Raw genomic sequence first — 23,248 nt, 5'->3', positions numbered from 1 at the left:
CAGGCAGGTCATGCACACTCTGGCAGCCTGAACGGAAGCCTCCTCAATGAAGAGAAACGCGCACGAAATGCCCCGAAGCTACGCGCCCGGTGGGAAAGGCTGGCCCCGCAGGAAAGAGGCGGGAGGCCTGGGACTGAAGGTCACCTCTCCGAGCCCCGTCTCCCGCCTTTTGCAGAGGAGGGAATCCGCAGTAACGGAATTCCTACGACCTGCCCAGGTCCGTGAAGAAACTGTACAGAATGGGTCCGGGTGAGGTCTGCGCAGCGCCCGCCCCCAGCTGCTCCCGGCGCGGGCTGCGCACCGCGGTGGCCGGTCGCTACGACGACTCGGTCCCGCCCGTTTCGCCCCTGGACCGGCCAGAGCCTCGCGGTGTCCCGGGCGCCAGCGCTGGCGGCGCGGGTGGGCGCGCTGTGCTGCCCGCCTCGCGCCCCGGGCTGCGCCGCCCTCCGGTGGCCGCGGGGAGGCGACCTGCGCTCCGGCTGCCCCCTCCCTCGGCGGTGACATCACCGCATTCCCGTCCCGCTGCTCCCGCCCGCGCCGCGGTGACAGGGAGCCGGAGCTGGAGCCGGAGCTGGAGCCGGGGCCGGGGCCGGGCCGACGCGGAGAGGAGGTGCGGGCGGTGCGCGGGCCGCTCCCCGCCGAGGTCCGCCTGCTGCTCCGGTGACAGGTCGCGGCCGCCGGGCGCAGCGCCGGGCACGCGCCGGGCAGAGCCGAGCGCCAGGCGGACGCCCAGCGGAGACGCGGGGAAAATGGCTGATGACTTTGGCTTCTTCTCGGCGTCGGAGAGCGGGGGCCCCGAGGCGGCCGAGGAGGACCCGGCGGCCGCCTTCCTGGCGCAGCAGGAGAACGAGATCGCGGTCATCGAGAATGACGAGGGCTTCGGCGCCCCGGCGGGCGGCCCCGCGGCCCTGGCGCAGCCGGGACCCGCGAGCGGGGGTGAGTCAGCGCGGCGGCCGGGGCACGGGGGCGGGGGCGCCCGGGGGACAGAGGGCCCGCCGTCGGTCTGCCGCCGGGAGCGGGCCTGGGGCCGTGTGTGCGTGTAGGGTCTGGGGCCCGGGGTCTGGGAACCCGGGGTCTGGGAACCCGGGGTCTGGGAACCCGGGGTCTGGGAACCCGGGAGGAATCTCCTTGGAGATCCTCCTAGAGGCCCCGCCTGGGTGGGCCGGGTACTCCCGGGACCAGAATTCCTCCGGACGTTTCCTCCCCAGCCAGTTCCACCGCCTCGCCCCGGAGTGTCCCCTGAGCCTCCAGGGAGGCCTGTCTCGGGCTCCGAGCCGAGCCCCGAAGGTGTGGGCAGGACAGCAGACCCCACTCCTGCAGCTGGGAAGGCAGGAGGGTGTCCAGAAACAAACAGACTTTCCCTTGGGACCACCTGCAGGCACTGGGCTAGGCATTTTATACTTACATGTCATCATTGGATACTCAGTGTCAGACCCATTTCAGAGGTGTCAAAATCGAGGCTAAAAAAAAGTACAGTACTAGAGCAACTGGCAAGCGGCAGAGCAAGGATTTAAACCTGTGTCCGGAAGATTCTAAGCCCTGTCCACCTGACCACACTGTCTTCCACATGCCTGACTCTGAGTGAGATACCAGGACATCGTGGATTTCGGTCAGATGTGGCTCTGCCCTCTGGCATTTTCCAAAGGTGGTCCAAGACTGTTGTGGTTAGCTTCAGAACAGCATGTTTGCCAGTGTTCCCGCTGTGGTTCTGGCTTGAGAGAATAATTTCTTAAAATATTTGGTAAAAAAGTAGCACCTTCACAGGCGCATCCAAAACTGCCCTTGCTTCCTGTTAATGCTGTCATTTTGGTGGGGTTTTATGGCCCTGTTGGAATAAGTGGTAGCTTCCATATTTTAAAAAAAAATGTTTACAAGTAAGGCTCCTTATAGGCATGTTTGTATTCATTCAACATTTACTGAGCACCTCCTGTATGCCAGGCCCACCGGGGATGCAGCTATGACTAAGACAGTTCCCGTGGTAAGGAGCTTGAAGCATCTCTGTAGCCCCTTGCTATGAGAACTGTAACAAGCCTTCTGTAACATATAAGAACCTGGAGGCCCAGAGAGCTTGAGTGTCTTGCCCAAAGTCACACAGCTGTGAGTGACAAATCTGGGGCTTGATCCAATCCCAGGCCTCCCAAGTCTGAGCTCCATGCGCTTTCAGATGCTTCCGCAGTCACTGGGAGGTGATAGGCTGGGGGGGAGGCGGGCAGTGAGTCTTTTGTTACCCAGCCAGCCATGGAAGCCTTTCAGAGCAGCAGCTCAGCACGGACCTTCACACATCTCAGGGAAATGCCTGTCCACAGTTAGGCACCAGTGTTCATTTGTCCACACCTCTTCCTTGAGACCCTCAGCTTCCCTGGTCTGGCTTGGCCCGAGGGAGGCCCTGCGGAAAAGACCCGAAGTTAGAACTTCCTGAGGGAGAAGCAGGTAAAAGTCAGCCGGGGTAGCAGAGGCCTCTGGGAGTTGAGCCTCTCCCCAAACAGTGGGGCTCCAGGGGCTGACAGCCTGGATAAGGAGGTTCCCTCTCTGGCAAGGGTGGGGTACAGATTGGGGCACAGGGTGGGGCACAGCCCTCTGAGATCCTCCTGGACTCTCACACCCACCACAGCTGCAAGTGCTCAGCTGCCGTCCTGAGCGGGGCATGGGGATCCAGGAGGTATTGTAGGATGGTGGCTCCGTAGGTGGCCATGCAGGATGGAACTGATCTGCCCTTCTAGCCCTCGTTGGTGCTGATCAAGTAATCCCCCCTGACTAGCCCAGAGTGTCAGAAGCCAAGATGGATGGGGTGCATGTGCCTTGGCCTTCCGGGACTGGGCGGATGCTGGCTCCCACCGCCGCCCATCTGGTGGTCCGTGAGGTCCGAAAGGTTGGCGACCGCTGTCTTAGATGACACCCCTGTGCTGAGTGCTCTAACGTTGGGTCCCTGGTGCCCCTGGGGAAAGAGGTGTCTGGTGTAGACCTGAGCCTGAGCCACATTGTCTCTCCTCTGGGGCTGGGGCTGGGCCAGCCTGAGCAATGGACACTTTGTTTCCATTCATCACCTTGGGCAGGACCCAGAAGGTTTACTTTTTCACACCCAGATTGCTGAGCCGCCCAGCCCGGCTCTGCTCCTGACTCACCGAGTCGGTTCCTGGCAAGCCTGTTTCCCCATCTGGGCCTCAGTAAGCTCCCAGGAATGTTCTGGACCCTGTCTGCCCCCGTTCCAAAAGGGGTCAAGGATCTGAGTGAAACAACACTCACTGGTGATGCCTGGAACTCGTGTCTCCTGTGCCCCTGTTCTGCCGGCCTCTGACTATGGACACGTGATTATAAATGTGCAATACACAAACCAGAAAGCATTGTGGGAGCAAATACTCCTAACTCTATGTGTGGGTGTGTGTGGGTTCCCAAAGAGGCTGAAACTTCATCTCCAGAGGAACACTCGTGGACCTGAGAGACGGGCTGAGGGGCTTTCTGAAGGCCAGCGTGGGCCGGGCCTGTGGATGAGGGGCCTGCGCCGGGAGCTGGTCAGGGTGGAGTAGGGTGGTGCAACTCCCACTCCAGAGAGGCCAGGTGCACAGACTGGCATCATCCTGAATGGACCCTGGTAACGTAAGGCCCTGGTAGAGGCGGTGCCCGGGGGAAGATGCTGCCACTCAGCCAGAGAAGCCCTATCTGAACGCCTAGGGATGACAGCTGACATAGTTGATCAGAATCAATCACTGTTTGAGTCTGAAAACAGCGTTGATTATAATTTATATCGACCGGGGATTATTTCCATGGATTACATGTCCCTCCCGTCAGTCCGCAGGCTGAAAGCAGCATTGCTGCTGCTCACGGCGCTGGCCGGCTGGTGAAGGGCTACCAGTCCGCCTGTGCTCCTCCTGTGGGGCCTCCTGTGGCTTTTTGCTAGGCAGTTTCTGAGAGGCTGCAGAGCGGCCTTGCAGAGAGCAGTCGGCCCCCAAAGAGCAATTCAGTTTCCATTTAGCCAACACTTACTGTTCACTGTTTCTGTGCAGGAGCCTTGAGGAGCTGAGTAGGATACAGAGCCTGATAAAGGAGTGCATGACCCGTGAGAGGTCACAAGTAATTACATCAGAGGGCAGGGGATGCTGTTCAGTATTCTGGACTACCCCAGAGGCGAGACCGCCCATCAGTGCCTAGGGAAGCAGCAGTAGTGGAGGGCTTCCCAGAGGAGGTGACTCATGAACCGAGTCTTGGAGAATGACTGGATCTAAGAGCATTCTTTAAAGAGGGAAGCAGGAAGAAAGGCATGGGGTACAGGATGTGTTTGGGGAAGGAGGAAACCAGAATAGGGTTTGTGGGAGAGACTGGTGGGTAGCGAGGTAGGAAAAAATGGACAGGACCAGGCTGTAAAGACCCTCAAGTGCTATGGTCCAGAATTTGACAGATATTTACAGAATTTCTGTTATGCGCCAGATTGTGGGTGTTGGGCCCCAGCAATGGACAAAACGAAGTCTCTGCTCTATTGGGGGGTCCGTTCTAGTGGGGAAGACAGATAATAAGCACACACACAAATAGACATATCACCTGTGCTAAGTGCTGTGAGAAAATACTGCCAGGGAGGGGAGGTGCGGGAGCGGTGAATGTCGGGGGTGGTCAGGGAAGGCCAACGCTAAGGCAACCAGAGGCTGAAGGGAGCAGCCCATGTGGAGATGGGCAAGGAGGCCTTCCAGGCAGAGGGAACAGTACCTGCTGAGTCCCAGAAGCAGGAGCAGGCCCTGTAGGCCGCTGTGGTCCAGGGGAAGTGGATTTCTTTTGGGTTTGTTTTTATTATATTTTAAATTAGAGGAATGACATAGGTAAGTGTATGCTTTATGGGCACACTGTATGGGTGAGAGGTGGGGCTGGAGCAGGGCACGGGGTAGAGAGCAGAGGGCAACTTTGAGTTTGAAAGAGGGTTGGGAGAGGGTGAGGCTGGAGTCGGGGAAGCCAGTCATTCATTCTTCCTTTCTTTAATGCATTTTGTAATTTGTTTATTCAACACATAGTTTCTGGCTCTTACTACTCACAGGTACCCTGCAGGGCTCAGGGAAGACAGTAGTGAGGAGAAAGGACACAGGGGGCCCTCCAGGTATTTGCCACTAGCAGGGGGAGAGCCGGGGCTGGGCTGGGCAGAGGGCAAAGAGCGGAGGGCCACTTTGAGGGTCACTGTTGCAGCAGAAGCCACAGGAATTTGTGACTAATCAAATGTCAGGGAAAGGGACCAGGAGGAGTCATAGTTGAGGGCAAAATGAAATCCTTCTGGGAGGGGCAGAAGCAGGAAAAATAGGGCAGGTGCTGCCTGGTGGGGGCTGTGGTTCCTGCTGTCCCAGGTGGAGCAGTTAGTTGCTTAAGGCACTGCAGGGACAGGCAGAGACTTGCAGGTCCCTCCTCCTTAGCCCTCGCAGACCCCGCCCTGAGCCTACAGTGCCTCTGCCTGCACAGGCTCTACTGGGCCATTCCCAGCTGCAGCGGAAGGTAAATCAGTTTCGGGTAGGAGAGGAGCTATTACTGACTGGACGACCTTGGGCAATTACATAGTCTGTCTGAGCCTCAGTTTGAGAATCTACAAAATGGATTGATAACAACTTCATCACAAGGCTGTGGTGAAAATCACATGTGATAAAGGCTGTGAGAAGGCATGGTGAGCAGTCAAAGGATTGGGCCCAAGTATCCATCATGTCTGTGTTGGGGGGAGAATACACGCATGGGCATATACAGAAGCCGGCTTGGGGCACTAACGTAGGACCATTCCGTGCTTGCTGTAAGCTGAGCAATGAGTAATGCTGTCTCCTTGTTCTCTTTCTAGCTGGTCCTGAGGACATGGGGACCACGATCAATGGAGATGTGTTTCAGGTAAGCAATTCTGCCTTAGCAGTGGTAGGAACCAACAGCCTGAATCTCACGAACGTACGGCCCCATCCTCAATAGGATTAGGGCTTTCAGTCTTCTGGTCACTCCAGTCTGATTAATTGGGATGGGAACACAGAGGTTTTGACATGTTGTTTTTTGGTGTTGTTTTTTTTTGTGTGTCTCATGTAGGAGAAGGGGATGAGGAATAAAGACCACTAGAGGCAGGGATTGGTGGGGTGTGGCCTCAGGCTGCCCATGGTGATGTCCTGCTTACAGAGGGAGGGATAAAGGGGCTCACAGTGGCATGGACTGAAGGAAACACAGGGACCTGCACACATTGTCCCTCCCGACTGAACTGAGTGGCCGTCTCTACCTGGGTAGGCCCTGACCCAGAGACTCCACTTCTCAGAATTTTTCCCAAGGAAATAACTGGACGAGGACACCCAGATTGTCTGCAGGATTATGTAGAATAGCAGACAAACGGGAACAGCCTAAGTGTCCAGCACGGGGGGCCTGGGCGGGCCAATTGGAAACCCACACTGTATGGACACGAAAAGAACCCGGCAATATAGTAAGTGGAAAAGCAGCTTGCAGAATAGTATGCTCAGTGTGGTCCTGCTTTTCATTTTAGAAATATGTTTGCACACAAAATCTGAAAGGAAGTCTACTAACTATTAGCAGTGTTAGCCCCAACGTGGGAGGTGGGGAGGGATAAGAGGAGAGCTTTCACGTTCCTTGTTTAAAAATCCTTTGTAGTGGCCCCATACTGCACACACATGCACACGCCAAAACACCTAGTAAGGACATTCCTAGTTGAAAACTGCCTCTCGCTGTGTCCACCTAACCTCCTCCCCTCATATAGACATAAATGGGCTTGAAAGTACTTAGATTGGCCGAAACCGGTTTGGCTCAGTGGATAGAGCGTTGGCCTGCGGACTGAAAGGTCCCAGGTTCGATTCCGGTCAAGGGCATGTACCTTGGTTGCAGGCACATCCCCAGTAGGAGATGTGCAGGAGGCAGCTGATCAATGTTTCTCTCTCACTGATGTTTCTAACTCTCTATCTCTCTCCCTTCCTCTCTGTAAAAAAATCAATAAAATATATTTTTAAAAAAAGTACTTAGATTGATGAAGAAGTATGTTGCACACCTGAAACTCATATAATACTATATGTCAATTATACTTTAATTTTAGAAAAGTATTGAGACTTAGAGAATTTGGCTCACAGATGGCATCCCCAGGACCCCACAGATGCAACTGTCCTCACCCCCGCAACCCCTTTACTTTTTACCTCCCCCTCATCCCCCCCAGGGGCCTGGGTGGGGCGAAGCCTTCAGTGGATGAGCCTTGGTTCCCACTGGGAAAAAGGGTCAAAGGCCCTTGCCCCCTCAGCTTCAGCTCTGCCATTTGCTGAGCCCCTGTGGCTGTGGAGGAGCTGGCCTCCTGACCCTTGGTGAGAATAAACAATACTTTCTTATGTAAGAGGGCTGGGCTGGCACCTTACACAGGGAGCCTGGCCAATTCCTATTTCTGGAAAAGCACTCAACTGTCTGCAGGCTAGGAAGTCAGTCTCCCAGGGCTCTAGAACTTCGTGTCTCCGTGGGTCCGAGAGCCGCAAATAATCAGCATGGCCTCCTGTTCGGCTTGGTAGATCATTGAGACCCGGGCTGCCCCTGTGCTGGGAACACTCAAAAGGACTTTGCTAGACCCCATGGTCTGTGTCCTCCAGTGGACTTGGAGCTGGAGATACACTTGGAACCACAGAAGTAGCTAGAACACTATGAGGAGGATAAGTCTCCTTCCTATAGATGAGGGTCGGCGGCCTTCTCTCTCCACACCCTCACTTTGTGTTGGCAGATCTGAGGAACCTTGGGTGGCTCCTCCCCGATCTCAGTGTGAACTCCCATTCTCACTGATCCCAGTAATAATCCCAGGCATGTTTCTTTGTAAACTGCTTCACATCTGTGCCATCCTAGAAGGGGTCACAGATGAGGCCCGTCTCTCAGAAGCCAGTTCTGTCCACACCTCCCTCCCTGATCTGGTGCCCTTTGCACCTCATCCTTGTAGCAGGTCGAAGGTGGGTGCCCTTCCACCACCACCCTCCAGACCTTCTTTAGAATCAAACATAGAGCAGGATCTGGCTTGTGCTGCAGGTGGAGGAAAGCCTCACATGCCCAACACTTTCTTTTTTAAAAATGTTCTTATTGATTTTTTTTTTTAGAGAGAGAGGAAAGGAGAGGGAGAGAGATAGTGAAGCATCAAGGAGAGCAGAAATATCCATTGGTCAGCTGCCTCCTGCACGCCCCTTATTGGGGATGGAGCCTGCAACTGGGGCATGTGCTCTGACCGAGAATCAATCGGTGACCTCTCCGTGCTTGGGGCAATGCTCAACTAACTGAGCCACACGGCCAGATGTAGGCATACCCAACTTTCAAGGGCCCCGGGCAGAACTTTCTTACGGTTATTGTTGTGTGTTTTGGGGGTGTTTTTTTTTTTTTTTAATTTTATTGATTTTCCACAGAGAGGAAGGGAGAGAGCCAGAGAGCCAGAAACATCAATGAAAGAGAAACATCGATCAGCTGCCTCCTGCACATCTCCCACTGGGGATGTGCCCGCAACCCAGGTACATGCCCTTGGCCGGAACCGTACCTGGAACCCCCCAGTCCGCAGGCCGACGCTCTATCCACCGAGCCAAACCGGTTTCGGCTTGGGGGTGTTTTTTTTTGGTGGTAGCCTGTGGGCCACTAGGGGGTCCAGCTACAAACCTGATCCCCAACAAGGCCTAAGGATAAGCCTGCCACACCTATTCCAATTCCATCTGGCACTGCCAGGGGCAAGGGTAGGAGGCCCCTGCAGCACTCCCTCCACCTGCACAAACTGTATCCCTTCCCCCACCCCTTCCATCATCCCCCTTTGAGCTACTTAGAGGAAACAGCTCAGCTTAGTTTAGCTTTAGCCGGTCAATCCCAAAGACGGATCTTCCTCATCCTCCTGGCTGTCTCTGGAGTCACAGCACGGGCTCAGCCAGCACGGCCCACGGAGATGCTCCTATGGGGTCCAGTAGAGGGGTCCCACGGGAGAGGGGTGTCAGGGAGCTGAACTGATGGAGCCTCTTGCCTTTGGTCCTGGCCATTCCCAACCCCTTCCCTCTCCAGCTTGGGAGGGGCTCAGAGCATTCCTGCAGCCACTGGTGGGTCCTCCCAGGCTGCCAACCCTCCTGGCAGTTGACCTGCTTTCCTCACTGGGCCGTTCCTGCTGTAACTTACTCCCCCCACCCCACCCACCAGCAGAGGTGGGGCCAGGAAAACAAGTTCACTGCCGCCAAACAGCTTCTCGGGGCTTTGTCTGCCGGCAACACCACTGTGCTCTTCTGGTCATGGTGCAGCGTGGCAACAGCCTGCTGGCCCTCTCCATGCACATCCTCTACCGGCTACAGGGGTGCACATCATGTGTTACACAGGGTCCCCACCTCACATCCTGAGTGGGATGTGGCCCCTCCCATTTGACAGGTGATGAAGCACAAGTAGCCCAGGAAAGTGATTCTCAAAAGGTCCCACATCCAGTGAGGGGCAGGAAAGGACTTCAAGCCCAGTCCCCCGGATGCTCAGTCCCAGGCTGTTCCTGCCCTCCACATCACTCTGCAGGCAGCCACTGCTCCTGCATGGAGTCACTCCTGGCCCCCGAGTGCCAGGCACTGTGCTGGGGCAGTGGATGAAGAGGCAAATCCAATGTGTGTTTGTCCTCAAAGAGCTCGCTTGTGACAGAGCACAGAGCCCGGGGAAGAAGTGGTGGTCGTGCAGGACAGCAAGGGCTCAGAGACTGGGTAGTATGAAGAGCTGAGCCTGGTTCTTACCGTGTGTCAGGCACCACAGAGAGCTTTACGTGCTATAATTCATTTCATCCTCCCAACAGCCCTACGACGTAGGTTCTGTCATTGTCCCCATTTTACAGATGAGGAGGACGCATGGAGGGTAAAAGCTCACTCTGCTGACACAGCTGGGAAGAGCTGGGATTTGAACCAGGTGCTGCACTGAGTCAGGCAGTGCCACAGGGAGGGGTGCTGAAAGTGGTGTCGAGGCTGCCTGAGGGGATGTGGGTGGGCCTGGCTCGGGGGACAGCATGTTCAAGGTACAGCGGGTTAGACACTGAGTCCAGGACTTGCCCAGAGCCTGGGGCCCACTGCAGATAGAAGGGGGCTGGGGGAGTCTGAGGTTCAAGGTGTGGGGCAGGCACAGCTGCCAGCCAGAGCAGGTTAGTGGGCCGCACTGCCCATGGGAAGTGGTGGCAGAGGCAGGCCCAGCTTGGCCAGGGCCTGAGGCCTGGGGCACAACCACCTCAGGGTACAATATGCCCCTGGATGTGCAGCTGCTCCGGGGGCTGAGAGGAGTACTGGGGGGTCCAGATGCTCTTCAAGGCTGCTCCCCGACCCAGACCAGGGCAGGCTGTGGGGAAGAATCTGGATGGAGTCAGACAGCCTGGGCTTCATTTCTGGCTTTCCCCAGCGAGACGGCCTTCCACTAGTCATTGCTCTGAGCCAGATCTCGTGTGTAAAATGGGGATTAGAGGCCCTGCCCTGCTGCCCCCACAGGTCTGTGGAGAAAAGTGCTCTGAAGCCCAGGAAACCTGTTATCCGCTCCTGGCCTAGCCAGAGCGAGCCCAGGCGAGTGTGAGAGAGATGGGGGTGGAGCAGGGGGAGGAGGTGGCACAGGCAGGAATCCTGGGAAGACAGATTAACCTGGGAGACAAAAAGAAGGCACGCAAATCATGTGAACCAGAAGTGAGTTTGGTCCCCATTGGCTACTATGTGGCCACCATGTTCACCCAGAAATTCAGTTTGAATCCTGGCTCTGCTACCTCCTGGCTGGCTGACCTTGGGACTTTGGTGCTAGACTTTCCCTACCTATAAAACAAAGGCAATAAACCCCACCGTGTGTGGTGGTAAAGATAAAAGAGAACCGTTTAATTGCAAATGCTCTGCCAATTTTAATGCTCTATAACCTAGGAGTCTTCATTTTAGGGCAGGCGCTGTGGCGATGGTGGGCCCTAAAGGCCAGGAGGGTGAGACTCCTGCCCGGAGGATCCGTCCAGCCCACCTATCCCACACCTGGCGGCCTCTCTGCACTCAGTTTCCCAAAGGCACCTGCCCCACGTGGCCCTTATGCTGCTCTTGGCATGAAATGCCCTGCCCCATCTCTTCCAGTCCTTCTCTGCCCTCAGGCGAGAATGGCCATGCCCTTCCTTGTGCCCCCTCTTTACCCTGACTGTGTCACAGCAGGTATCCCAGCCATGCTCCTCATTGGTTAGGGTCTCCCCCTACCAAGCTCCGGGCTGATGGGCTGCCTTGTTCATCCCTGTCCCCAAGCCTGAACATGTTCATTTAGTCAGTAAATGTTCTTGAACTCCTCCTATACCCAGGCCCTCCCTGTTCTGGAGACTGTGCGCTAGGGTTGGAGAACATCTGGCCCAAGGGCTGTATAAGGCCGAAAAATCATTTGGTCTGGCCTTGCCAAGGAATTAGGGGTGAGTTAATTAAATGTTTGACCAAATATAGCAGGCTAATGATTTTTAACACAAAATGAGTTTATCATTGTCATTTCTAAATGACTTAATACTTTTAAAATCTGTGTTCATTTCTAATGTAGGAAATATTGATATAACCCACATAAATACTAGGTCTGTGGGGTGGATAATTTTAAGAGTGTAAATAGGTCTCAGACTAAAGAAGTATGAGAACCGCTGCATTACCCTGTGGCGCTGACAGAAAGCATGTGTGTCCTGGTTAATATACCACAGTAGTGCGAGAGACCGATAGTCGGGATTATTAGATACGGAGGGTGCCCTCCTGGTGGAGCTCCGGGGCACCCCCTCCAGAGTTCCCATTTCCAGGGCGCTCACCGCACAGCTGTAATTTGACAAGTAATTCCGCCAGTTCCAAACGAGCTGCTGAGCTGCTGAAAACAAACTCAGTAATTATAAGTGATAACCCAAGCATTTTAAGAATTTTAGGCTCTGACTATAATTTCCTAAGGCAGTAGGAATTTTTCGTAGATTGGATTTTAAAAATATGACTAGCAAATAACTCACCAAGCAGCAAAATAAAAATGTCTTCTGAGCAACTAGGTATAAAAGGAAAAAAAGAAAAAGCCCGGCTGGCATGGCTCAGGGGTTGAGCGTCGACCTATGAACCAGGAGGTCAAGATTTGATTCCCAGTCAGGGCACATGCCCAGGTTACAGGCTTGATCCCCAGTAGGGGGTGTGCAGGAGGCAGCCGATCAGGGATTCTCTCTGATTGACGTTTGTATCTCTCTCCCTCTCCTTTCCTCTCTGAAATCAATAAAAATATATTTAAAAAAGGGGTGGGGTGGGGGGGAATCGCCCATATGCTATGGCCTCCTGGCAGGATACAGGAAGTGGCCCTTTGCTCCCTGCTACCACGGAGGCCAAGGTCGGCTTACCAGTGAAGGATGAAGACAACCTCTGCTCTCCTCACTGGCCTTTGTTTACATAGAAACAAAGCCCAGTGCCCTTTCCCAAAAACTCTCACGTGACAGGAGTAGGGGTGGCCCCAGAGTTCCGACCCAGGCTCTGAGCAGCACCTGTCCCAGGACTCGTCCCCAGGTGCCGTGGAGCCCTCAGCAAGACTAGCAGGCTAATTTTTCAGGTGATAATTTTGTATGGCCCTCGAATAATGTTATAAATATCCAAATGGCCCGCGGCAGAAAACAGGTTCCCACCCCTGCTTTATACAGACAAGGCAGTCTGTTTTCAAGGAGCTCACTTTCTTGCAAGAAGAGAGATAGTGAACGCTAAACAAACCTGTCATTTCAGATTGCGATAGGTACCAGCATGAAGATAAAATATGGCGCGTGCACTAACACATTCACAAAAGAAACTGCAGTTGTTTGCAGATGGGACTTGTAGGGATTGGGCAGGGATCCTGGCCGCTGGGCCTCAGGGCAGGGCTGTTCTCCCCCCCCCCCCCCCCCCCCCCCGTGACCAGGGTGGGGCTCACCCAACACAGTGATCCATGTGCCCTGGAAAGGCCCCTCGGGATGTCATGAGGCTCTAAACTCAAGTCAGGAAAGAGGAATAAGGGCTCCACCCAAAGCGCCCCACCCAAGGGTGGACCTGACCCGAGGTGCCGGGCTACACCACCCATCCTGGGCCTGCCCCTCCCTCTCCCCAGACAGCCAGAGCCGGTGTGTGTTCCTTCCCCCTGGCTGCCTGCACCCCTTGGGCAGACACTTACAAAGCACTTCCTCTGAGCCGGGCACACGCTGGCTCCGGAACCTTCATGGTGAGCACACTTGTGTGGGGAGAAGACATTGAATGGCACCGACTTCATGACAGTTTTGAAGAGTGTCTGAAGGAGGAGCATGGGAGCCTTGAAAGGACAGAACAGCAATTTAGAAGTTACAAACAGTCCTGGCCGGTGTGGCTCAGTGGTTGAGTGTCGACCTTTGAACCAGGAGGTCATGGTTTGATTCCCAGTCAGGCACATGCCCGGGTTGCGGGCTCGATCCCCAGTGTGGGGTGTGCAGGAGGCAGCTGATCAATGATTCTCTCTCATCATTGATGTTTCTATCTCTCTCTCCCTCTCCGTTCCTCTCTGAAATCAATAAAAATATATATTAAAAAAAATATATATTATACATATTTTTTTTTAGAAAGTTACAAACAAGATCCCTAGAAGGCAAAGGCTGTGACTGAGCACAGAGGGGAAGGGGTACGAAATCTGCTTGGGGTTGGGAGCTATCCCAGAGCTTGTGACATTTAAGCTGGAAACTTGTGGGATGGAGTAAGATTTAAGCAGCTGGAGAAGGGAGGGAAGACAATTTCAGGCTGAAAGCAAAGGCAGCCACAGGGGTGGGTGGGATGTGTGTAGACAGGAATGCGTGGGGCGTGTTGAGTGCCAGAGAGGGAGTGGTGGGAGATGGGGCTGGATTGTAAAAGGCTTGGCTAGACTGGAGGGGAGCCGCATCCTACTGGGCTGAGCTCTCAACCCCAACTCTTGGAGTCCCCACCTCTGACAGGGGGGCTAGCAAAGTGGGCAGAGCCTTGGTCTGGGAGTCAGACATACATCATGCCTTTTCTCCTGGCCTCAGCGTCCTTCTCTATAAAATGGGAATAGAATAATAATAATGCCAACTACCATTCACTCTCCTAAGTGTGTTACAAATATTGTTGCACCAAATCCTTACAACAGGTCTTAGAGGTAGTTTTATTATTATTCCCATTTCAGAGGAGAAAACTGAGGCCCAGAAAGCTTAAGCACCCTGCCCTGGCTACATGCACATCTAGTATGCAGCAGAGGTGGGGTTTGAACCCAGACATTCTGGCTGCAGAGTCCAAGTTCTTTACCACATTCCTAGCCGTGGTCATCCTGCCTGTCTCAGGGCTGCTTGGTCACTCAGCAAATATGTGTGGAATACCTACTATGCGCCAGGCACTGTGTGGGGTGCTGAGGACGCAGCAGGGAACAGGACAGATAAGGTCCCTGTCACAGAGTGGCATTCTGATGGAGGAGACAGACAATGGACAAGTAAACATAAAGTGAGGTCATTTCGGACTGTGTATGCACTGTTGGGTAAATAAAACTGTAAGAGATTGCCTTTAATGATAGGAACACAAGGGACTCACTGTGTGCCAAGAAGTGTTAGAAATTCCTGACATTTTGCCCTGGCTGGTTTGGCTCAGTGGATAGAGCATCGGCCTGTGAACTGAAATGTCTCGGGTTTGATTCCAGTCAAGGGCACATGCCCAGGGTGCAGGCTCGATCCCCAGTAGGGGTTGTGCAGGAGGCAGCCGATCAGTGATTCTCTCTCATCATTGATGTTTCTCTCTCTCCCTCTCCCTGCTCTCAAATCAATAAAAATATATTTAAAAAAAAAAAGAAATTCTTGACATTTTGTTAACTAATTTCATTATTTTTTTTTAAAAAATGACATTTTGTGTGTGTGTGTGTGTGTGTGTGTGTGTGTGTGTGTTTAATTGATTTTAGAGAGGGAGGAAGAGAGAGAGAAAGAAAGAAAAAGAGAAATATTGATCATACCCACAAACCTAGGTATGTGCCCTGACAGGGAATTGAACCCCTGACCTTTCAGTGCACGGATAATGCTCCAACCAACTGAGCCACACTGGCCAGGGCTAACTTATTTCATTCTTTTTAAAATATATTTTTATTGATTTCAGAGAGGAACGGAGAGGGAGAGAGAGATAGAAACATCAATGATGAGAGAGAATCATTGATTGGCTGCCTCCTGCACGTCCCTTACTGGGGATCGAGCCCACAACCTGGGCATATGCCCTTGACCGGTATCAAACCTGGGACCCTTCAGTCCGCAGGCCAACGCTCTATCCAGTGAGCCAAACCAGCTAGGGCTCTTTTCATTCTTCTGTCAACCCAGAGGGGTGGGCACTCTTATTTGCCCAGGGTCACACAAGGGGAAGGCTTGCTGGCAGAGGGCACAGCAAGTGCAAAGGAGACAGTGGGTATGAAGTTGTTTGAGATGTGAGATTGTTTAAGGTTGTTTATGGTTGGAAAGCAATAAAAATCCTAGGAGAAAACAGGCAGTAAAATCTCAGACCTTTCTCACAGGAGTATTTTTTCTGATATATGTCCTCGGGCAAGGAAAGCAAACAAACAAACAAAAATAAACAAGCTGGCTGGTGTGGCCCAGCTGGTTGAGCGTCATCCCACACAGCAACCAGTCCCAGGATCTTCCCGGTCAGAGCACACGCTCGGTTGCAGGCTTGATCCCTGGTGGGGGGCATGTAGGAGGCGGCTGATCAAGGATTCTCTCTCATCATTGATGTTTCTCTCTCTCTCTCTCTCTCTCTCTCTCTCTCTCTCTCTCTCTCCCTCTCTGAAATCAATACAAAAATATATTTAAAAAATTTTAAAAAATCAAGTATGTATGAAAAGTTTAATTTCTCAGAAAAGTTTTCTATATATAGTGCTATAATTTTAAATTTATACTGAGTAAGCCTAGTAAATACGTGCATTCACCAGTCACTGGGAGTAAACAAATGTACAAGGCTGGGGTGTGCCTTAGCATGTGGAACATTGCTGGCACGAGTTAAAACCGCTGCAGAAACTCCTGCCAGGGACCACAGAACCAATTACTTCGCACAGTGCGATGTGATCACGTGTTAATCATTCGCTGAACATTGTTTATGAGTGGTAACTCTTGGACTTAAATATATATGTAAACTATAGTTATAGATATGTAATATTTATTTATGTCGGTGAAATTACTATTTTTTCCCAACATATGGCCTATTCACTAAAATTTGTTAAAAATAGTGCTTGAGCCGAAACCGGTTTGGCTCAGTGGATAGAGTGTCAGCCTGCGGACTGAAGGGTCCCAGGTTCGATTCCAGTCAAGGGCATGTACCTGGGTTGCGGGCATATCCCCAGTGGGAGATGTGCAGGAGGCAGCTGATCGATGTTTCTCTCTTGTCGATGTTTCTAACTCTCTATCTCTCTCCCTTCCTCTCTGTAAAAAATCAATAAAATATATTTTAAAAAAAAATAGTGCTTGTGCCTGGCCAGTGTTGCTCAGGGGTTGAGCGTTGGCTTATGAACTACTAGGGGGTCACACAGTTTTGATTCCCCGCCAGGGCTTGATCCCCAGTAGGGGGCGTGCAGGAGGCAGCTAATCAATGATTCTCTCTCATTGATGTGTCTATCTTTCTCTCCCTCTCTGAAATCAATAAAAATATATGTTAAAAAATAATGAAAATATCTTTAAAAAAATAGTGGGTGAGCCCTGGCCAGTGTGGCTCAGTTGGTTGAGCATTGTCCTGTGTATCAATAGGTCGCTAGTTCAATTCCCAATCAGGGTATATGCCCCAGCTGTGGGTTTGGCCCCCAGTTGGGGTGTGTACAGGAGGCAACTGATCATGTTTTCCTCTCACATTAATGTCTCTCTCTCTCTCTCTCTCTCTCCTCTCTCTAAAAATAAATTATAAAACAAACAAACAGACAAATAACAGTGGGCACTCTCCTTTCAGGGAGTACACCTGTGCCATTCTCTCTCCCCTCTCCTTCCCCCACAGGCACGTATCTTCTAAACTCCAAGGGACCCCACGAGACTTGCAACCAGGGGAGCAATGGGCAGTGGTAGCTCCCCCCTGCCCCCCGAAACCTATCTCTAAGGCCCCTTTTTCTCTGACTTCCCAGTGAGTCAAAGCAGCTTAGCCTAGGTATTCCACCAAATACCACGTGTGGGTCCGCACGTACAGTGCGATTGAAACTTCGTGGCCCATGCGCAGAAGTCGGTATTTTGTGAAAGAGCCACACTCAAGGGGCCAAAGAGCCGCATGTGACTCGAGAGCCGCAGTTTGCTGACCACGGGCCTAGGCTCTCCTGTTGCTTCGTCTGTGCCCTTCCTTGTCCTAAGTGTGCTTTTGCTGTGGTCAATAAATTCTTGCTTTTCTAAAAAGAAAAAAAAAAAGGTGGGGTATAAATAAATGGTGATGGAAGACTTGACTAGGGTGGTGAACACACAATACAATGTACAGATGCTGTGTTGTAGAATTGTGCACCTGAAACCTGTAGAATTTTGTTAGCCAATGTCACCCCAATAAGTTAAATAAGTAAGAAAAAAGAATGTGAGGGGATGTCCTGATCCTTGGGCAGTAGACACCGGGAGGCAGGCGGATGGCCTGGGTACATGGCTGTGTGTTTGTGTCCTAGGAGGCTAATGGCCCCGCTGACGGCTATGCTGCCATTGCCCAGGCCGACCGGCTGACACAGGAGCCCGAGAGCATCCGCAAATGGAGAGAGGAGCAGAGGAAACGGCTGCAAGAGCTGGGTGAGGGCAGGGCTGAGGCGGGCTGCTTTGGGACATGGTGGGGGTGGGGAACTTTAAGGTATATGCACCCCCTCTAATGTGGGAACTGTGTGAGAATGGGCACTGGGGACGAGGGGAGAAGCAGCTGGGCGGTTGTGTCCCTCCTGTCCCTACTGGAAAGCTGCCACTCATCCTCCGGTTGGGGTTGCAGATGCTGCCTCCAAGGTGACAGAACAGGAGTGGCGGGAGAAGGCCAAGAGGGACCTGGAGGAGTGGAACCAGCGCCAGAGCGAACAAGTGGAAAAGAACAAGATCAACAACCGGTAACAGATGCTTTAGGGACAGGAGGGGGTTATGGGGACAGGAGAGGAGCTATAGGGACATGAGGAGGTTAGAGGGACACAAGGGGGCTATGGGGACATGAGAGGGTTATGGGGACATGAGGGAGCTACAGGGACATGAGGGAGCTAGAGGGACATGGGGGGCTATGGGGACATGAGAGGCTATAGGGACAGGAGGGGCAATAGGGACATGAGGGGGCTGTGGGGACATGAGGGGGCTATGGTATTGGAGGCCCATCTTGAGAATGGGTGATTTTGTGGCAAGAACATGGAGGGAGGAGAAGCTGAATGCCCAGGACTACTTCCTTGGTTGCCTGTGGAGTTCAGAGCCCTGAACTTGGAAGGGCTGATACACTGTTACGCTCTCACCGCCTCACCACAACAGTGAGAAGCAAGTTCTGCAGTCAGCAGTTGAGGTCCCAGGTCCCTGGGATGTGAGCCAGACTGTGCTGGGCCCCACAGCTAGGCCTGGGCCCTCTGTGCCACGGTTAGTGTCACGGAAAGCACAGTCCTGGCTGGGAGTGAAGAGCCAGCCTGGGTACGGGATTTTGTTGCTTGTAGTGCTTTGACCCAGAGTGGCTTCAGCACTAAAGGAAATGAGTGGCCCGCAGAACTGAAAAGCCAGGTGTAGGACGGCAGGCACAGTGGGCTCAAGGGCGGAAACAAAGTCAGTTGGCACCCACTTTTACTGTCTCTAAGCTCTTCTTTCCTCTACGGAGCCTTCCCTCTGGGAACCCCCCGCCCCTGGGATGGGCGCGAAGGTGGCCACCAGCAGCTCCAGGCTTCTGCTCTATCTACTTGGCAACTTCAATGAAAATAAAATAATCTCTTGCTCCCAATAGCTCCAGCATAAGTCCTTGACCTGACCCTCATTGGTGGGGCATGGGTCAGGCCCAGTGACTGGCACAGAGGCAGGGACTCCCTGATGGACCCAGCTTAGGTAATATTCCATTCCTGGGGTTGGGCATGGGGTCAGTCCTACCCAAACCACAGGGACTGACTTGGGGGCAACATATGCCCCAGCTGTGGGTTTGGCCCCCAGTTGGTGTGTGTACAGGAGGCAACTGCAAAGGACAATCAGGGTGCCCTTCCTGGAAGAAGGAGAATGAATGCTGAGCAGGCAAGGACAGCAGATGCCATAGAGAACACCTTTGTGGAAAAGGTCTCAGAGCATTTCAGGGATGCTGCCCAGCAGTCCAGCCTTTGAGGCTCATCCCTTCAAATCACTAGGCCTGCCAGGAAGCCGCCACACTTGTGTTCAGGAAGCTGCTGCATGCCAGGCTCTGGGCTGGGTACCGGAAGACAGATGAGAAGGACCCAACCTGTATCCTCTGAGTTCAGAGGAGAGAAACACATGTCCAGCTGGACTCAGCAGTAGGGCCTCTGCAGGGGGAAACAAGGGATGCTGTGGGGAAGGAACCTTCGTATCTGGGGAACTGGGCTTTGGAGGATGAGTAGGAGTTCATCAGGAAAAAGAGGGCAGGGGTGGGGGAGGGAAATCTAGACCAGGGGACAGAATGATAAGAAAGAAAGGACCTTGTGTCTGGGGCAGCAGGGAGGCTGGGAGTGGTGGCAGAGGGGGGCAGCAAGGAGGCTGGGAGTGGTGGCAGAGAGGGGCAGCAGGGAGGCTGGGAGTGGTGGCAGAGGGGGGCAGCAGGGAGGCTGGGAGTGGTGGCAGAGGGGGGCAGCAGGGAGGCTGGGAGTGGTGGCAGAGGGGGGCAGCAGGGAGGCTGGGAGTGGTGGCAGAGGGGGGCAGCAGGGAGGCTGGGAGTGGTGGCAGAGGGGGGCAGCAGGGAGGCTGGGAGTGGTGGCAGAGGGGGGCAGCAGGGAGGCTGGGAGTGGTGGGCAGACATGGGTGGTGAACAGGAGGAGTAATTTGATCAGGGCCAAGTTCTCGGTGGGCGGGTGGAGGATTCCTGCTCTCCTCTCTGGGCTGTGGATGGTTGAGCCTCCCAGAGCTGTGCTTCCTAACACCTCTCGACCTGGAGGTACTAACACTGTCTCTCTTTCTCTTTAACCCTCTGCCTGTCTGTCTGTCTTGCCATCTCGTCTTCCCCCACCTAACCCCTTTCCCTTAAGGATCGCTGACAAAGCATTCTACCAGCAGCCAGATGCTGATATCATCGGCTACGTGTACGTGTGTCTCCTCTGCTCCTCTGTCTGGGGGAGCTGGAGAGGGCGAGGCCCCTGTGTGTGGCTGGCACAGTTTCTTGAGTCTCCTGCCTGTGGGGTACAAGAGTGCGGCTGGGCGAGGGCAGGGAGAAGGCTATGACCAGAGCAGGGGTGAATCCCCAGCCAGCGCAGCACCTCCGCCACTCCAGCAAATGCTTATGGAGGTCTTTTCTGCATGGAGGTGACTTTGCTAAAACAGGCAGAGAAAAGAAAAGAATGCACTGGCCATGCCCGGGTGGGAGGGGCGAGTGGCAAAGCTGCCCAACTCCCTCCCAAAGAGATGCCTCTTGGGGGTGGGAGGTAGGGTGCAGAGGTCTTCTGTTGAACGAAGCAAACATTGAGTGCGTTTCTGGAGGTACAAAAAGAGAGCTAGGAGCACACCTATCCCCTTCGGCTACCCCCAGGTGCACTGCTCCTCCTTAGAGCTTCTACCCAAGTTGGCACTGTGACTAAGCTAGACCAGAGATGGTAGAGGTTCCCTCTCACGTCACCTCAGTTGGTTGACAGCGACACCTAGAGTTGTGTTGGGGATTGTAAAGCTGAAGGGAAAAATACAGTGATGAGTGTGTGAGGTCAGCCAAGTATTGGCTGCTCTGCGTGCCGCCCACACCCTTGGCAGGCCTGTGGCTAACTCTTCTCTCACAGTGCCCAGGACACCCCAGGGTGACAGCCTTTCACTCCTACCTTCCGTCCATTCTCCCGGCTGTCCAGTCCTCATGGGTACTTACCCAGTGCCAGTCTCTGGTCAGACCGGAGTGTGTGGTAATAAGAGCTGTGTGGAAGGACACACAACACTCTGGAAGCCACCTTCTGCTGTGGGAGCCGGGGCAGGCTTCAGCGATGCAGGACCTTCAACTGGACCATAAAGTGGGAGGAGGAATGAATGGATGGGGAGGGGAAGAGGAGGGGAAGGACATCTTAGGTGGAAGAAGTTGCTTGGGCAAAGGTGATGAGATAGGACATACCTAGTGGCCTGGTGGCTGTAGGTGGTGGAGGTGGGGGCGTGTGGAGAAGGTCAGCTCGCGGCCAGCTGCAGAAATGCCTGTTGTGCCAGGCCAAGAAGCTTGGACTTGATCCTGAAGGCAGCAGGGGGCCATAGGAGAGTTCCAGCAGAGAGTGGGGATGGCAGTGGGACATGGGTGCTGGGGGTAGTTAGTGCTCCTGTTTCACCCCAGAAAATGGCCCACGGATCATACAAAGGAATCCCGAAGAGGGAGAGTGCAGACCAGCGTTTCCCAGACTTCCATGTGCCTGTGAGACACCAGAGGGTCTTGTTAAAATGAGGATTCTAATTCAGTAGGACTGAGGCCATTATTCTGCATAACCCACAAGCTCCATGGTGGTGCCCGTCAGCAAGACCACCTACCACACTGAGCTGCAAGTTTAGCGGGGGCCTCTTCCCAAGCTCGCACACACCTGCCATCTCCTTAGATCCTCAGCCACTCGGATCTCTAGGTGGAGGCTCTGACCCTCACTTTACAGGTTAGGTAACGAGCACACAGCACACGCAGCAGGGAGGGCCAGATCACCCTTGGCACGGCCGCGTGGACCCACTGGAGAGCTCCCCACCATCCGCCAGTGCCTGGTCACGCATGGTTGGGCTCGATAGCCAAACAGGACAAAGACCCAGCCCTTTCACCTAAGAATCCTTTAATGTCTTTCTCTTAGTAATGCCCACGTTTAGGTTTTGTCCACCGAACAGTATTGACTACACTTTGCCTCTCCATTGTTCCTTCATCAGTGGCTTTCATACCGGTCAGCTAGAACTGAAGAAGCCACCAGTTGTCACCCTAACTGGACTCTAACCAAAAGCTAAGACTTAAATGAATGGAGCAGTCCTCATGCCCTGGCTCCATAGATATTCCGGGCTAAAAAGAGCTCTGCCATCAAACATGCTGGGGAGACGGTGGATTCTATCGCCATCACTTTCCCACTGATGCATGTTAGCACATGCAAGGCTTTGAAGGTCCCCTTTAACGGAGTTTTCTATGAGTGGTGGACCACAACTCTTTTCTGGAGAACACACAGGGTCCACAGAACATTGAGGCAATGCTGAACCAGGCACTCCAATTAGTTATCTAGTTAATCAGTGTCCTGTCTCTGCCAAGTTATTGGAAACATTGAAAATGGCTGAGGTACCACATTAGTTTCTCCACGGCCATTAGGTGCCAGGAGTCCCAGCGGGGAACTCTTGATGGAGAGGCAATGACCAGAGAGTGCAAGGGTGAAGCAGGGGAGGAGGAGATCCAGGAGGAAACTTTAGCTAGGGTGGCAAGGGAAGACCTCTCTGAGGAGGCGAGGCCTGCACTCAGTCCCAAACTAGGTTTGCTCTGATGCCAAGGCTGTTCCTGGGGCCCAAGGTCGGAGGGCGCAGGGCCGGGGAGGAGACCTCTGGATAAAGTACCCCAGAGCAGGTTGGGCAAAGCAGCGTTGCTCATTGCAGGGAAAGCATCACTGATTCGGGGGGGAAGGCAGGCAGCTCTGAGACCTCTGTCCTATCTCCTCCTGCAGGGCATCTGAGGAAGCTTTCGTGAAGGAATCCAAGGAGGAAACCCCAGGCACAGAGTGGGAGAAAGTGGCCCAGCTGTGTGACTTCAACCCCAAGAGCAGCAAGCAGTGCAAAGACGTGTCCCGCCTGCGTTCTGTGCTCATGTCCCTGAAGCAGACACCGCTGTCCCGCTAGGTGCCGGCCACAGGCCTGGCCACGGAGCACGGGCAGGGGCAGGGCAGAGGAGCTGCTTCGGGCAGGAGGGTGGAAGGCCTCGGGCAGCTGCTCCACACAGCCTCCTCCCTTCCTCCCCCTCTCCCAGGCTGGGAAGGGAACACTCGCCCCTCTCACCCTCCTTCCCTCTGAAGTCCCAGCCTCTCACACCGCCTCTAAGTCCACAAAATTGTGACTGTCCTTCTGATGTACTTTTTTCTTGACTTAAAGGGTGTGTTGTTAATTCTTTTTACACTCATTTTTTTTACCATTCTCATTTTTCTGGAAGCCACAAATGGTGTCAGGGTTCCGTTTGGGCTTAGAACTTTCCCAGCACGGCCCTGAGAGATGAGGCTATTCCCTTGGGAACCCAGCAGCTTCCAGCTGGAAGTGGGTGTC

At 53.6% G+C, this 23,248-nt stretch overlaps 1 protein-coding gene across 2 annotated transcripts; it reads left to right on the top strand.

The window, feature by feature from the left end:
• The first annotated feature begins 343 nt into the window (after positions 1 to 343).
• On the top strand, positions 344 to 23,093 carry CLTB (clathrin light chain B). Of its 2 annotated transcripts, XM_036312001.1 has the most exons (6): positions 344 to 936; positions 5,795 to 5,841; positions 17,539 to 17,656; positions 17,847 to 17,958; positions 20,056 to 20,109; positions 22,660 to 23,093. In XM_036312001.1, the coding sequence occupies exons 1-6, from the start codon at positions 750 to 752 to the stop codon at positions 22,829 to 22,831; spliced, it is 690 nt and encodes a 229-aa protein (XP_036167894.1). In that variant the 5' UTR covers positions 344 to 749; the 3' UTR covers positions 22,832 to 23,093. The 2 variants fall into 2 exon arrangements, with proteins under 2 accessions (XP_036167894.1, XP_036167895.1); XM_036312002.1 differs by lacking the exon at positions 20,056 to 20,109 and having other exon boundaries at positions 367 to 936.
• Positions 23,094 to 23,248: the final 155 nt, after the last annotated feature.

This window comes from Myotis myotis, unplaced genomic scaffold, assembly GCF_014108235.1.
Source record: "Myotis myotis isolate mMyoMyo1 unplaced genomic scaffold, mMyoMyo1.p scaffold_m19_p_6, whole genome shotgun sequence".
NCBI lineage: Eukaryota > Metazoa > Chordata > Mammalia > Chiroptera > Vespertilionidae > Myotis > Myotis myotis.
The sequence above is the reverse complement of the archived record's forward strand: the minus strand, read 5'-3'. Positions and strand labels throughout refer to the sequence as shown.